Source organism: Vigna angularis, chromosome 9 (assembly GCF_016808095.1).
Source record: "Vigna angularis cultivar LongXiaoDou No.4 chromosome 9, ASM1680809v1, whole genome shotgun sequence".
NCBI lineage: Eukaryota > Viridiplantae > Streptophyta > Magnoliopsida > Fabales > Fabaceae > Vigna > Vigna angularis.
In genome coordinates this window covers 4,188,117-4,205,459 of record NC_068978.1, presented here as the reverse complement: position 1 = coordinate 4,205,459, position 17,343 = coordinate 4,188,117, and the positions used below count along the sequence as shown (strand labels likewise).

The following is a 17,343-nucleotide window of genomic DNA, read 5'->3' as shown; positions in this document are numbered from 1 at the left end:
GGGGAAGGGAAAGTGAAAATAAGATAGGATTGAGATTAGAGTTTTAAAAAATAAAAAGTAAAATTGGTAAAAGTAAAAAGTAAAAAAGATAAATTTAAAATTTAAAAAAAATTGAAAAGGTGTTGAGAGAAGATAAGACGGTGGAGGGAGCATCACTCAAAATATCAAATAAAAAAATCATCTAATAAGAGTTGCAAGTCTTCTGCACCTAATAGACCAGGCACTATCCCAGTCAAATCACTGGGAAAATAATATAATCTGTTGTTATAGTTTTATTACTTTTAGCATAATATTAATTTCTTTGCTAACAATTCGTTGAATATTTCAATTATAAAAATAAATGATGACCATTGATATCAGTTCTTACCAAAACTTCAATCTTCAACCAATACAAAATTTCTTAAGAGACGTCAACTTTCATATATTTACCATAATATTATTTATTAACTTTTAGATGAATAATTTATTCTAAAATTCGCTGCTGATTACAAGTTCCTGTCATACAATTAATATTTCAGAAATTTAGATTAATCTAGAACTGATAACTTGGTCTGAAAAATCATGCATCAATGTATGGAAATTTATATATGAATGAGATATTAAAATATAAGTTAGGCTCCTTAAGCCGGCCCCAGATAACATAAACACAGCCTGATAAAATCTGAAGTAAAGCACAACATAGGAATAGCAAGGAAAGTAGAGAAATTGAAGAGCAGGTCTGAGAAATATACATGTATAGAACGAGTTGCTAGAACGTTGCTACAGGTTTTTGTACAAAGATTTCATCCTGAGGTCATCAAATACTTTTACCCCAGACAAACATCCTTGGCTACTAACAGCCCCTCTGTAGGTATATCTTCTAACAAATAATTGACAATATCTAGTTGACAAAATTACAAATGAACAAAAAGAATTCCTATATGATATAAGAGGGGGAAACAAAAAATTTCATATAAAATTATGGGGGAGTTAATTCCCCAAATTGAAAGAAAAAATTTACACACAAAACCAAAGAATCATTCAGCTGGGGTCCTAGATTGTGGGTTGTCTTCACCTAAATCAGACTGAGAATTACTAGCAACAATAGAAGGAGGAGACCATTGATCTGGAAGCATGAGAAAGTAAGTGGTCATTGCTTTCCTGAACCTTTTCTTGTATTGCTTGGGTGATATAACTGTTGGAGGTGTGTTCTTTGGTCCCCCAAGTATGCCTGAAGCTTTTACCCATGTTTCCAGATGCTTGTCCCAGGTATACTGCCTCATGTAATCAATGATCCCAATAACCAACTCATGCTTCTCTTCATCCACCCCAACCAGTAAAGAATAGTCCATTACATCAACAGACTGCACAATAGGAAAATAAATGCATGTGAGATGGACATAAGATGATGCCCATTTTGCAAGAAGCAAGAGAGAGTTAAGAGAAGGAAGAATGTTTCAAACAAAAGTTGAGACTTACAGCAAGAAAACCTGTGTCATTCCAGACAGCTCTCTCTAAAGATCGTTTGGCTTTGTTTCCCACGAATATAGGAGAAGTTGGCATTGCTTCAATTAAGTTCTGGTCCAGTAGAACTTTGTTTTTCCCGGTACTATCTGCATTATACCGAGACCTGGAAGATCCTTTAAGATCGTAAAGTCGTGTCACAGTCCTCCTATACAGAAGATTCTCCATAACCAAAACATCCATCCTTGACTCTTTCCCTCCTTTAATATGCTTCGATGTAACCTTTCCAATAAAATGGCATTCAAACATAAAGAGGTTAAGATTATATAGGTTGTAATCAAGTGAAGCAAAATACAGAATTATATACCATCTATCCAACAATTAATAATCTGAAAAGATGGTTGCTCCTTAGTCATCGTGTATTTACCACATTAAAAATTGTGTTTGTCAGATGCTTTAACAAAATATAAACAGTTGTTTTGGTATTTGGTTTACTTACAATTATCACCGCTAATGAACGCTTTAACTTCTATAACAGCTTAGGCTTGATTTCTACTAAATTTTTTCAGTTTACAAATAAAGCTAAAGGAAACAAATGTTAGGCTCAAAAGATACGTACCTGGTATATGCCAAGAATTTTAGCCAGACATGTCGGACTTCCAGTGGCTATGGATTCAGAAAGATACTTGAAGTATTCAGGACCAAATTTAATGAATGATTCTAGCTCTGTTTTCGTAACTTGTTTAATGATAAATCGATCATCCAATGTTTTGGCAAAAAATACATTACTCTTCCCACCTTGAGCTCCCCATTTCTTACAGCGACTCAGAGACCTTATATAGTCAAGCTCAGAAGGACAAGACACCCTTCTTAAGGCTTCAAAACGCTTGGCATAGTAACAAGTCACAGAATATTTTACCTTGCCAAGGGGACCGTCTTCTCCAAAGGAAACTCTGGCATGCATAGCCTTGGTATATAACATTGGATCAAACATTGACGAACTACGAGACCCAGACATGGAAAGTATCATATCCTCTATCGACCCAAAACTTTTCTGAGAATCAAAGGCTGTTTCATCAACAAAAGAGAATGACTGGAAGGTGCCTGAGTCAGAAAAATATGATGAAGTGAACTCACTTCCTTCTCTTGGCCTTTCTCCTTCATCAGTCAATTGGAGATGATATTCTGATGACATCAAGGCATAAGCTATAACACTTGAGGGTTCGTCATCATATACTGGTATTACAGTGTCATTGACACCAATTGGCAGAAGCAGCCTTGCCCCACCCTGGAGTTCCTGCTTCCGGAAAGATGCCACGAAAACAGGATTGTAGTCAACTAGGGGATCAAACTTCTGCGTACTAGCAAAAAGGTTTTTGTTAAATTGGCGATAGAAGTTCAAGAAGGGCATTCCTAACCAGCTCGAAGAGTCTTCCATATTATCTTGACCTTTAAAAGAAGAATAAAAACTCTTGGAACCATTTTGATCTTCTAGATGATATGTTTCCTTTTGTACACCGATCATCAAAGTATCTGCCAAATCGGGATTCACAGAACTGTTATCCTTTGGAATGCCAAATCCAGAGTGATTTTCTCCAGTCCATTTTGCATCAAGTGTTTCAGACAAACTAGGTACGATGGGTGGCCCATCTGATAGAGTTCTGCGAACACCCAATTCAGGTTCTAAGAGATCAGATTGATCATTTATACTTTTTCTGTTTGAAATAGATCTGTCATCTTTCTCATGATTTTCTTTTTCGGTCATCTCGCTTTCTAGATCTTGTGAAATTTTCCCATCAACTACTGCACTTCCTCCTCCAAGACAAGGGTTTTCGTTAAGGTTTGGACCACCATGAACAGCGTTGATGGTCATTTTATTTTCATCAACAGTTTTCTCCTTATCTTCGGAAATTGGACTGCTTGAACCGGATCCATTATTGGAATTGACTGAGTTTGCTGCATAAATAAGGCGGTGATCCCACATATATGATTGAAAAAGCAACTGCCTCCACAATCGATTAATTTCCAGAATGTCAATCCCCGGTTGGCCATTTCTCTTTTCTTGATTCAAAATCTTTCGAAGAGATTCCTAAGTAATTAGAAGAGAGAAGGATTCAACTTCAAGCCTTTCAAACTTCTTATATGTTGTTTCAAATTTAAATTATAAAATTTTAAGAAATATCCAGTCCAGTAAAACTCTAACCAAAAAAATACTGCTAAAACATAAAGTTTAGAGTATTTCTACTAACACATGGATGGTTTTATATCTAACAGTTACTAGTAACAAGATTAATCATTAAACCATGCCAATACTAGAGAAGGGAACTTAAATGAAGCTATTAATAAAGTATAATACCGAAGACCCCACCTCAAATTCTAGTTTCTCCTTTTGCAACATCCCCTCTAGCTCAGCTACTTGGCGTCTTACTTCAGGTGTTTTATGGCCATTACTGATTTGGACTGCATTAGATCTTTGCTCTCCAATTTGACTGAGACCATTGAGTACCTCAGAGAATAAAAGCTCTGCCCGGTTGACCACCTGTAACAACCAGAAATTAGGTGCACTATTATCATACAACCAAATTTTAATTTTAAGATCCAAAGACTGCAAGTATTGAACCTCATCTGATTCTCGCTGTATCCAATCCTGATTCCCATAATCAAATATAAGTGTGTGGGGGGGAAGGTAGACAGAGTGAACATCAATGGATGCATATCGAAAACAAGCAACCATTTTTCCGAATCTGCAAGTGAATCATGAGTTTGATTGATTAATGAAAGCCACAAAAAGGCTGCTAAAAGTACAGATGTTAGCCCAACAGAAAAAAAGAAGAAGCTTGAATTGCACAATAAAAAAAATAGTTTTGTAAGGTTTTAACAGTCCTCCAAAAAATAGGTTATAAAAATCCTTCTCTTTTACATAATCAGGATGATGAAAAATAAAGAAATGCTTTATTTTTTTAACCCAACCTTTGTGTCTTAAATCAAGAAGATCGTTGTAAAAATGAGACCAAGATTTGTTCACTCATAAACCTTAGACCATTACTTGTTTAGCTAAAACCAAAAAATAGGGAAGACTATAATCACCCGTAAAAACGAAGACAATCTCTGTGTAATGAATGGCCACAGCTTGCCACCCTGCTGGCTGCAGCATGGTTTGAGAAACTGAGCTCCAAAAATTTCCCTAACGATAAACCCCAAGCAGCATCAGACATTACTATCCTCTGTGTAGCAGGAGGAAAGCCATTGATTCTTGGACACCGCAAGCACCTGTGCCACATCCAAATCTTTCCATCCCTTTCCCCGGGTAGGATAATTTCTGGTAGTTTCTTGACTGATATGGTAAGTGTTCCCTGACGATGAGTATAGCAGTGCACGTGTGCTTCTGATGGCATTTGACAAGAATGGCATCGATAACTCTGAAAAGTAGTGACAATAACAATAAAAACTACTGCGATAGTTCAACCAACAAAGACATTTATTCCTAGAACAGACAATTAATTACCTGATCAAATAAGTGGTCTCGCAGATACCGACCCAATGGTTTATCAAAATTGCCATAGTATCTAATTCGAAAGAGATGAGACCTCTCACACACAGTTCCCTTCCATACACACCGGGAGGACAAAGACACCAAAATGCTTTGATGGTCAGACGGGGATGGAGGAAACTCTTCTTTTTCAAGAATAAACTCTTCGTTTGGGATTTCAAGATTCTCGGGATGGTTTGGACCATCTTTTGGAGATAGAGATCCTGATCCACTTAACTGGTTTGTAGAAATTTTGCTATCATCATTTTGTGGAGTGTTAGTTGACAAGCCTTGATATAATTTCTTTGAAGTTCCAGGGTCGACTGCAGTAGGATCATCCAAAATAACCAGGGTGTCGTCCACCGTAGAAGTTTCTTCCACCACAGGTTGTTTGAGGTTCATTTCATTTCTGTCTCTACTAGAGCATGGATGAAGCTTATCATAGTGTGATTCTGCAATTGAATTTCCTGAAGCAGCAATGGAGGAGAAAAAGGCAGTTGAATGGTCGAGACTTGATCCAAGTGGCATCAATTGAGAAGCACCATTAGAGACACATGGCCCTGCACTGCAGGTCGTAGATGCTAGTTCAGAAATTGGGACACTTTTGGTTCTCCGTGGTCCAGTGTCAGGTTCATGCCCTTGAGGTTTTTCATTGTCAGCAATACCGAAGCCCGGAACTGTTGAAATGGACCTCTGAATGGCTAATGCTTGATCTGGAAGGGCCAGACTGTTTAATGGAATTTCTGGCAGGGATGCTCCCTCATCTGCAAGAAAAGATGTCTCCATAGCCAAATGGTAAGCTGCAAAAACTCCATACTGAACCACATGCTTTACCTTTTTCAACTCATCCTTGTCAGCCCCTTTCAGTAAAATCTGTTCAAAATTAGAAACACAAGATAAATGAACTCCTTTGGGGGCATGAAGCATGACCATAAATAGGCCAACTTTTTGTTGAAATAGTTAATTGGAGTGTAGGGGTGGCAAACTCTTAACCACTTGGTCAGACATGCTTCATTGCGTTTGCATAGTATATAAAGATCAGAGTATATAGAAATTAAAAGTCAACAATTGCCTGATGCCCTGAAGGCCTTTTTCTTATTACATTGAATAAAATAAAAATGATAAGAAAAAACAAATAAAGACTTACAGTGAAACCAAATGGTTTTGGGCAACCTTCAAAAAACATCAATGTTTTCAATGTTTTTTTCCCACACTGACCAACACAGTTTAGGTCTTCAAGAAACTTCTCAACATGAACTGATTCACAGTAACCCAACTTTTGCGATGAAAGATGGTCGATTGAAGGCACTATTTGAGTACCTGTGCAACGTGCTACGCGCTCCAAAAGTGGTCTCTTGACATTGAGAACCAGAGTTATGTCTTTTGCAAGAAGATATTCCTGTGCATATCGTGAGACTGATTTCTCCACTAACAACATGTTTGGCTGGTGTGAAGCTATCTTTGCCACAGCCATCTTCAGATGGTCCATTTCCTAGATAAATGATATAAAATACAAGCATGAACCCATGATACCGGCATGTGTACCAACAACCAAGCAAGCACCAGACTAAAGATAAAAAAAATGGTAACATGTACAACCTGCTGCAATAGGGTATCTACACTAGAAAAGAGGTTGGTAACACGCTGATACTCCAGAGCCCCTCCAAGGATCAACAGGCGAGGTTTATCCACTTTTGATGACATTCGCCGGTGAGCCACATTTTTTTTACAAACAACTCCTTTAACCAGCACACTAATAAGAATACGAATCCAAGAAGTCAGGAAAAAGGAATGTCACATATAACAGGAGATAAGACCTAGTGATTAACATAAAATCAGGTGAATTAAATTATGTTCAATTTCGGCCAGTGAGAAAATGCGGATTTTTTAAAACTAATAAAATAATTACTAGTGTAGAAGCTCTTATCATTTGTATATTCCTAATCCTATGTCTTAGTATAAAACAAAGAGAGATACATGAGTTGTCGCAAAGAACGTTTAGTGCTACTATCTAGATTTCATGCGCCAGTTTCCGTTTGATCCATTATTCTCTACATAATTACCGGCCACATTCTCATCGCATTACATGCTATCTATCCCCAGACTAAACAAATAATGTAATTGCACGTATTTTGATTTGTTGTTTTTCTTTTAACACTCAAACAATTTTCCTGACTCTTTGGAAATGTTTTTTTTTCCAGTGATTTTCTTTAGTTTATTTTTATTATCAATTTTCTTTTTTTTTCTCTGTTGGAAGTGGGAATCAGAAATATAATACTGAAAAACCACAGGACTAATTCTCTATAATAATTTTTTTGTTTATTATATTTGTTAGCCGGTATAATCTGTATGTGGAAACACACACATTGTGTGTATACATGCACGAAAAAGCGGGTATGAGCTCTAAAACCCCATTGCTAAATGCATTCCAAATTGACAAATTGGATATATCGACTGATCCAGAAGAACAAGAACAGTAGATAGAACATGTAATATGAAATATATTAAAGTATATCATTTACCTTTCATTGCGATTCCCACATGCTATGCATTTGACTTTCACATAACCAGCTGGGTCCATCACTCCACCTTTGCTCATATCTGGTTTCAATATTGTAGCCGCTTCCCATGACAGAGATGTGACAATCTCCAGCCAACTGTTCTCGTCATTATCTTCAACAGATAGGTTTTCAACCTGCAGCAGCTGAGCTACCAATGCCCTAAAGTGCCCGTCAACTACATTCTTCATTACCTTCTTCTGCTCCTCATTTGACCTATCTCTCTGTCTATAATCACCACTTCCAAAACTGCTAGAACTACGTATATACCCCCACTCTCCAATGACATTCCCATCATCATCATCATCATCATCAAACAAAATAGCTTCATGTTCATCTTCTTCGTCTTCTGGTTCAGGAGGGAGCCAGAGAAGTCCGTTATTTTCAAAATCAACAGGTTCAACATCAACGTCCTCTGAGACATATAATGAGGAAGGGGCTTCATTTTCATCACAGATATCAGGTTCATCCTCATTTTTTGCAATAATTGAGGCTCCTTCCAAACCCTGTATGTCAGTGTCAAAACTGTAGTTTGAAGGGAGTTTTGCATCAATGTTTTCAACATCATTATCCACTTTCCTTGAGCCATCAATGAGGCCTATCTTATCAAACTCAGCCTGTCCATAGTAATTATTCACTTGAGAATAATGTCTAGTGTCGGAATCTGACCGATACACACCATACTCATCCTCATCATCATCAGTCCTGAAACAAGAAAAAATCACATGATCCATGACAAAATATTAGAAAAAATAAGAGCACTGGTTAAATACAAAACTGCTGGTTGGTTGAGAATGCAGAGCCAATTAGATAAAGACCAGGTCAAATAGTAAATAACATTCACATATTTGGATTCAAGGATTCCTGATACCTATAGATGACAGTTCGAACAAAATGTTAAAAGTCCTCACTTATAAGACTCCCCGGCATAATTCTGGTTATCATAAAAACTATAATAAAAGGTTATTACACACCCTTTGGATTCTCATGTTTTCATAAGCACAATTAAGAATATATTGACAAAAGACAAATATAAATACAAAACTACATGACAAATGCCTAATTAAAGAAATATCAATGTGATCAATCAAGCATTAGTTCTCTCTATCAGTAAACTAAATCAAAACAGTACAATCAATACCTATTAATTGCGAATCCACATTGCCTCGGGAATGAATCACCCAGATCTGCTACAAGATCACTCCTCCCTCCTAATGCCGATAAGCCTTCCCTATCAGTATCCGTGTCTTTTCCCTTCACAGGTGATTTATGTAGGTTCAGAACAGAACCCTGTTGCGTTTGTTGATAAGATCCAACTGAATAAGGCATGGAGCAAAGAGTAATATTACTACTGTTTGCAGTGGCACTGGTTTTACTGCTATTCAAGCTTGAAGTTGATGCTGAAGCACTATTATCCAGATTGGAAGCCGGAATACTGTTATCAAAAGCAACTACACCTTGCTCCCATTGCTTGTAACAATAATTACATACACGAATCTTTTCCAACTCAAGCTTGTTCGATGCACTCGTGTTTGTTGTACATGAATCTTTTCCAGCTATTACCCAAACTGGGGCAGGAACCGAGTTTGTTGTACACTTGTTACAGAAAATCCGTCCACATAAACGACAGTGGTGCTTACGGTTAAACAAGGTAAACTGTGAATCACACTCGTAGCATACTCTACAACTCTGATCGGGCATCCAAAAATCCCTAGACACATTTGCCGGTTCAGATCGCCAGGGAATCCACGTTTTGACGATGCTGACAAGCTCAGAAAAAGTCTTGTCCACTGCATCCATTGACAAACAATATTGTTTGCCGGTTCATTATGACTTGCCCATTTGCCACTCCTAACAGACCATGTTTAGAATAGGGAACTAATCCAACATAAAGAACTAGAACCCCAACAGATATAAAATCAATCCCATATATCCTAAGCAATTATACTTGTAAGCTACCACTCAGATGCAAACCCTCACAATCCGAATTTCCATGCTTCTATATTCACAAACAATCCCCAACCTTGTCGAGGCGGTTTGTGGTTCATCATTCAGCATAGGAAACAAATTCATCACCGAATCCACAATTTGGAAAAAAAATCAATCGCCACCTCTCTTGGCCATTGAATTCAAAATTCATACAAGGAAACCTACTTTCCCCACCTTTCAACCAATTCAACTCTCAGAAATACTCCTCACTACTAAACAAGGACTGCAACATAACTTCACAGCAAATTTCAAATAACCCAAGTCAAATTAAAAGAACCAGGAAGATAAAAGCCACCTAATGCAAAGGAGATAAAAAAAGCTCACACCTGGATGAAAACCTTTCTTCACAATCATACGCAATTGAAACATCACCCTTCATGTAAAAATTCCAACTCAAAAAGTCAAGCTACTCCACTTGTCCCCCATTGCAAAAGCAAACCCCGAAAAACCAAAATTCTCTAGCCAATCAAACAAAACAGCCCTGGTGATCAAACAGGATATTCAAGCAGACGGCCACATCAAATTCCGACCAAAATCACAATCAGATCCTCCTCGGGTAAATATAATAAAAGGTTGCAAACCAGATTTGCCCCCACGTAGTTAACACACCCTGTTGTTACACCGAAACTTCAAATATACAAAGAGATATACAGAGAAATGAAGAAGGTAACGCAAAGACCAACCCAGAAACGATTCGCTGTAGAATGGAAATTCTACGACTTCAAATTTGGATCCTGATCATCATCATCGTCATCCACAAAAATTAATCTATAATTATTTTATATGTAAATTGAGGGAAAGAAGAAAAAAAAGTATATACACACAAATATAATAATTGTTGTCACAACTGTCTGGAATTCTATCCGATTACACGAAATTGGGAAAGGAAGGATCGTTAGAAAATTCCGAATTGGATATGCAAATTGAGTGAAGACTTTTCCCTTTTTGTTCCATCTCTTTCTGTTAGAAACTAGTCGTCGTTTTGGCTACCCTTCTAATTTCTTTTCCTGTGACCCCAGAAGGAGACCCCCACTGCCTGACAAAATCAATTTAATTAATTAATAATAATAAACAAATCCATTTCTCAAGGAATATTAAGTACATTTTCTGCATTTTTCATGTCAATAACTCATTTTTATACTTGCATCAAAATTCATTGAGGTTTGCTTTTAGATAATAAACTATTATGCTTATATAATATAAATATTTTTTATTGGTGTTTCACAAAAATCAAAGATTTTCTTGCATCCATTATCTTAATTTTATTTTGTCCGTTTTACCAAAGTCAAGATAATAAATAACATGTTAGCATGACTGGTCAGAGTTCAGGGAACGCTTTGAAAGTCAAAAGCAATAGATTCAACAACACCCGGACAATTCCTTAAATGTCCTTTTGTTTCATACATAATTCCAAAATCAAACAATAAAATTTTGTGTGTCAATCACAATAAAGAAAATGTACAAGGGTTAAGAATGGAAATGTGTACAACATTGTTGTATATTATCATATTAAAAATAAATATTTAAATTAAAAAAGACATTAGTGGAGTTTAATTCTGACTTGTAATAATTTAGAAAAATGAAAAGTACATAATTAAGGTTTATTTGACAGGAAAGGAACGTGACATTCACTAACGTTATCCACAAACAAAACCGCGTATGATTCGTGGTTGAATCAAAAAACACGTTGGACACAAATAATTCAAAATCTAACATATGGTTTAAGCAACAAGCAACATATTCCTTTTTATATATATATATATATATATATATATATATATATATATATATATATATTCAGTGAAAATCAAATTTTAATAATGATTTAATTTTTATTTTTTAAGTTAAATGCAGTCCATCTGAAGATGATATTGACATCACCACTTTTAATTATATAAACATATGATAAAGTCTGAGTTTATATATAGAAAAATATATTATAATTAGCAAAGTGATTAACTTATTTAACTCGTGGTTTTTTTATTCAATAAATTAATAAACAAGGAAAGAAATATACATGATATCCCACTCTATTCCAACTGAATGTGAAATGCATGTGCATTTAATTACATTTTTTAATAAACTTTTAGATCTAAATTACATTAAATGAATATTTATTTAATCTATTTAATTTGGACTTATTTTTAAACGAAAATATATATATGTATGATAAGTTTAAATTAATTTATTTAAATGTTAAGATATTTTTCAACATTAAATTGATAAGGTATAAGTGTCTATCATTTAATTGAAATTTGTCTTCTTTATGTATTTTTTTTCTCTCCTTATTTGATTAGTATTGTTTATAAAACCCTTTTTTTTATTTTTATATTATGAGAATATAAGCACTTATGTATACTCTGTGTATATATCAGTTTTAATGTAATATTTTTAATATATATATATATATATATATATATCTTATTCTCTTCCATATTAATTTTTAGAAAATGAATAATAGTTCAAATAATAAATAAGGCTCACTGTTTATATAATTATGGGTATTGATTGAAGTGGATTTGACAAATGAAACTCAAATTAAGAAACTTTTTACAGATTGAGTAGAAAATATTGTATTAATTAAACAAGTTCTTGGAATATATTGATTTTTAATTTTTAAAATGAAAAATAATATAATTCATATTATCCAACTAATTATATTAAGTTTAAAATCTAAAAATATAAATTTGGATTTAAAACAAATTCATAGAAATAAATTTAAAAGCAGTATGAATGTAATTATGAACTGAACTTGAATACTTAAATAAGTGTAATTATGGACTTGAATATTTCAATTTTTCACATTAATTAACTTGGTTGGTTTAAAACAGTAATTAATCATCCCAAGTTTCTACCATACCCATCCAAAACTAACTTTCTATGCTGTTGACGTGAGCCTAATGCATTTTACCAACCCCATAAACATTATTCTTAATTAACAAGCATAACCTTTACAATTTATATTTAGTGATTCTTTTAAATACTTAATAACCTTAATAAATTATAGTCAATATAACAATAAAGAATGTAAAAGAAAAAATGTAGAAAAAACAATACACTCTAATAAAAAAAATTTGAGTATTACGGAAAAAATAAAATTGATTGGAAAAGTAATTGTAAAAAAATTATTAATGTATTTTTTGATAAGAAGTCATTATAAAAAACAAATATAGTTGGCGCCACTAATATTATAACAATTATTATAATATACTACCAGTAATTTAAACTAAAATTACAAAATAGTGGTTGAGAAACTCAAATTAATATATTTTTTATTCTGGTTTATTAATCACTTTCAAATTAATGTTAAGATATGTTTTGGCTTGTAAATGCCTTCCTCTAATGTTTACTTCTTCTGCTAATTTTGCAATAAAGGTAGTTTATAGCATTGACTTGGGAAAAATGATATAAATTAATGTGTTAGAGATATTAGCATAAGTAATTAATGTGTTTAGCTTAGAATATGGAATTTTAAAACTACTTTTAAGATGTAAAAGCTAAATCTATTCAAATCAGCTTCAATGTTAATGTACATTATACATGGTAACATTACATGTTTAAATTAACACGACATCAAATTAAACATATTTATAATATCAAAGTGATAGTCTCCAATTGTTTTTCTTTTATCTCATTATAGTTAGTTCCACATAAACTTTTTCAAATATTTTTTTTTTAGTTTGGTGATGCATCTTATGCTTGTTTGACCAAAATATTAAATATTTTTTTATTTAAGTTTTAGTACATGTTTCAAGAGTTATTATGGATTTTAAAAGAAAATTATTAAATATTAAATATTTTAAGTTATATTTTTTATTTCAGTTAGTAAAATTGTATTTTATTGAATTGAATATTTATTAGTAGTCAAAACTTAAACTTCTAATTCAACAATCCGGGCCATAAGTTTGGCTTTTGGTAAAATAATTATTATTTATTAAGAAGATTGATATGAATTATTAAATATATTATCTATTTTAAGTATGAAGTATGTTTAATCTAGATTTGTTTTTAAGAAACGTTAAAAAAAATAAAAAAAATATTTAATCTGCTTTAAGTCTTAATTTCTATCATTGAACATGAAATAATTATAATAATTTTTTTTGACAAATATACGTTAACTAAATTGAAAACAATCATTAAAATAGAAATAGAATAAGAAAAATATAGATAGTTACAATATGTTTTAAATTTCAAATGTGAGAAAACTAAAGAATAAATCTCAATGGAAATGTGGACCTTATTACCCTCTTAAAATTCTTCCATGATAATTAATTGTAAATTATAATTTTATGTATGAGCAATCCAACACTTTTTACTCCTTCACTTAGACAAAAGTTTCTATATATGTTGTAGGGATTATTAATATATTGTTCGCTTTAGGTCAAGCTCTCATGGATTTGCTTATAGTATCATTCCAAAAGGTCTCTTATCAATGGAAGTATCTTTTATATATATATATATATATATATATATATATATAAACTCATGTTTATCTCTTCTTTTATCTAATGTGAGACTTTGTTTGAACTTAATAAATGTATCAAAAGATGTTTGATTTGCATTTAATATAATTCAATGTACTAAAGATATATCCAGATATATAGTTATGAAAAGAGTATAATGTTTTGGTTAAACTTACTCTAACACATTAGTATCACGGATATGAATGCAGATTTAAAATGAATGAAATGGTGATAATTATGTCAACGTTGATTTTTTTTTTTTTTTTTTTATAAAGATGGTGTTATTTGTATCTTACAGGTTACATTTATTTTTGTGTGGGATACTGAAATTGTGACTACCAGTAAAACATACTTTATATACATATTTATAGTATTATTATATATCAATTATATTTTTATTTGTTTTATTTTTAGTTTTTAGTTCATTTTATCTCATTAATAATAATATTTTGTAATTTTAGCTTATTTGATATTTGTTTAATATTTCAGTCATATATTTATTTGTTGTATTGAATTATACACCTTCATCATTTTAATATGGATATATGGATTTCTTGATTTGAATTGTTTTGCTTTTTTTTTTGTTTTGCTATTTCATGATTTATTATACTAAATTTTGTCTCGTTTAGATAACCTATTATAGGTCTTTAATTGTGAGTGGTAGTGTTTCATGAGTTGAGGGAGTTTAGTTTTAAGAAAAAAATATTTTAAGATAAGGGAAGTAAGTGATATTTTTATATATGTTCATGCTTTGATTTGATAAAATAATTTATAAAGTAGTGATGTGTTAGTATGTATGGTTGACTATAAGCTTAATTGAAATAGTCTGAAATTATAAAATGTGTGATAAATTGAACGTGATTGAAATGATAGTGTAATTGTATTTTGAGTCATATAATCTAGTATGTATAAGATTAGTGAAATTGTATGATGAATTGATTTGTGTTATTGAATGAAGTAGTGAAATCATGGGATGTGCCTATGGTTTGTGATTGATGAATAGCCTAGGATCCATCACTTGGTCAATTTGGCCCACATAATGTATTTTAAACGTGCATATGTAGGCTTGTTGGGAACTAAAACACTTGTAAAAGTGGTTAGATGGACCAAATGGATGATATAATACACCTATATAAATTGTGGTTTTATGCATACTTATTAAGCGAGAGTGAGAAAGTGTAATTCTAAAGAGCTCTAAACGTTTCACTCACTGAGTGAGTTAGAGCTTATTGAGCGAGCTTGATAAAACAAGCTTATAGGGGCTTGCTTGTTGAGTAAGCAAAATGGTCACTGGGTGAGTTTATTTTTAAGAAATCTAGAGAGCTCGTGATGGTTGGGCAAGGGTTGAGTTTGTTGGGCAAATATGCAGGATTTTAGCTCTAGTGTCGAAGTTGTTGGGAAAAACACTTTTTTAGTGGTCAAGTTTACATCCATGAGTATTTGACTAAGCGAGAAGGGGACTTGCTAAGCGAATATGTGATGATTGAAAATATGAGGTTTCAATGATGATTATTGTGTTGATTTAACAGAATAAGATATTAAATTTTGGAATATAATGAACACTTGGAAGGATCATGGGTTCTAGTAAAGGTATATGTTAGGTTGCATAGAAATTGGGTATTGTGCTATGTAACAAATGAGTTAAGTGTACATTTTATGGATGAACATGTTCTATGAATGAGAAAGAAAAATTAAGTTTCAGTGATAATGATAAGTTATTGGTTATTGTTTAAGTTTCTGAATTTCATATATTGTTATTTGTGTGTATTGTATGACTATGATTAATTATGAGGAGAATTGACACGTTGTCTAGGATCATCCTAACTCTACTAAACTCATAGATAATAGAGTTTAGGTGGTTAGAATTGAAGAATGTTCTTAAAGTGAAATTTGGTGCAAGAATACATTTTTGGTTAAGTTATAGTGAACTAACTTTTTCACGAGAGATTTTCTTTAATAAAATTGTTTGTTATAGTGTTTTACAAGGTTACATGGCATGTGCATGACTTCATGAACATTCAACTTAATATATATCATTCCGAAATTTTAGTCTTGAATGTATTTGTATTTATGAATTGTTATTATATGATATGACCATTATATTTTAAATTTTAATATTATTAAGTGTATGATGAATATATCTTACTAAAATTTCACTAACTAACCCTTATTTTGTATGTTGTAGTGGTTTTATCTTTTTTTACGAAATTGTAAATTATATGTAGGTAAAGAATATATAGATAAAAGAGACGAGTGTGATGATTATTAAGTGTTTAATAGTTAATAAGTATAACTTAAATATATAAATGTTTTATTATATTGATTTTTTAATTTATAAAAATTTTAAATTATGAGTTTTCATTTTGTAAATACATATTATATATTTATAATTTTGATTATTCTTAATACTTTAACCAGTAAGATAATTTTACTGTGTTACAATAATAATAATAATTATTATTATTATCATTATTTATATTACGTTAGAATAAAAATTGAATATTCGATCTTTTTTATTTAGCTTCTATCAATTAATATATTATTTTAATCAATTTCTTATTGAAAAAATTAATAAAATAATCATACTTAAAGACTTTTCTTTGCGAGGGAAAAGTTATGGGTGAAAAGTTTTCTTGTTTTTCGAAATTTCGCGCTTCTTGTTTTGGATTTAATTCTCTTTTATCCATTTGTACACTTCCATCTACGAAACAAACAGAAGCTAAATTTGGTTTCTCTTATTTGACCTTATAAAAAGCAATACAACGGGAACGATTTTGAATTAAATTTAAGAAAAATAATCTTCATGTGAGCTGAAAATTCAACTCTTTTAAATTGTAAAAAAATTACTTATAAAACATCATTTTATTCTTTTTAAATTTCTTATATAGTAATAAATTAAATAGGTTTAAACCCTCGGATGGTCCTCATATTTATATAGGAATCTCAAATGGGTTATCGTTTTTTTTTCGGTCTCAATTGGGTCATATTTTTTGTAAAAATGAGCCAATTTTACCTTAACCGTTAAGTGCTCTCAGACGACGTTAAGTTTAGCTGAGCTGTATTTTATATTTTGATGGCATGACATTGTTCATTAAAATTGAATGACTCGTGTTTTTAAATTGTTCACATCACACCTCAAATCAACTTCTTCTTCTTCTATCTCACCACTTTCTCTCTCTCATATCTCTTCCAACGCTCAAAAGCTGCAATCTTTCTTTGTTTTTTCCTCTTCTACTTCATCTTCCAACTTCTTTGTTTTTTATTCAAATTCATTATTATCTTTCAATAAATTAAATTAACTTATTTTTCATTGTTTTTTTTTCTTCAAATCACTAGTTTTCATCTGAATCATCATTTATTT

General features: G+C 32.1%; 1 protein-coding gene across 3 annotated transcripts; it reads right to left on the bottom strand.

Moving 5' to 3' along the window:
- Nucleotides 1-719: 719 nt before the first annotated feature.
- LOC108347388 (1-phosphatidylinositol-3-phosphate 5-kinase FAB1B) lies at nt 720-10,543 on the bottom strand. 3 transcript variants are annotated; one of them, XM_052868256.1, is made up of 13 exons: nt 10,344-10,543; nt 9,846-10,253; nt 8,672-9,320; nt 7,495-8,235; nt 6,572-6,725; nt 6,120-6,464; nt 4,949-5,845; nt 4,531-4,862; nt 4,064-4,187; nt 3,812-3,982; nt 2,063-3,532; nt 1,459-1,725; nt 720-1,343 (listed from the first exon to the last, which is right to left on the bottom strand). In XM_052868256.1, the coding sequence occupies exons 2-13, from the start codon at nt 9,886-9,888 to the stop codon at nt 1,017-1,019; spliced, it is 5,520 nt and encodes a 1,839-aa protein (XP_052724216.1). In that variant the 5' UTR covers nt 9,889-10,253; nt 10,344-10,543; the 3' UTR covers nt 720-1,016. The 3 variants fall into 3 exon arrangements, with proteins under 3 accessions (XP_052724216.1, XP_052724217.1, XP_052724218.1); XM_052868257.1 differs by having other exon boundaries at nt 8,672-9,753; nt 9,846-10,542; XM_052868258.1 differs by having other exon boundaries at nt 8,672-9,381; nt 9,846-10,542.
- Nucleotides 10,544-17,343: the final 6,800 nt, after the last annotated feature.

Excerpts from the sequence above, each read along its gene's own strand:
- LOC108347388 (XM_052868256.1), bottom strand. The coding sequence starts at position 9,888 with ATGTTTCAATTGCGTATGATTGTGAAGAAAGGTTTTCATCCAG. Across the intron at positions 8,236-8,671 it reads TGTGGATTCGCAATTAATAG|GACTGATGATGATGAGGATG; the intron begins GTATTGATTGTA and ends TTCTTGTTTCAG. Across the intron at positions 4,188-4,530 it reads GATTGTCTTCGTTTTTACGG|ATTCGGAAAAATGGTTGCTT; the intron begins GTGATTATAGTC and ends ATTCACTTGCAG.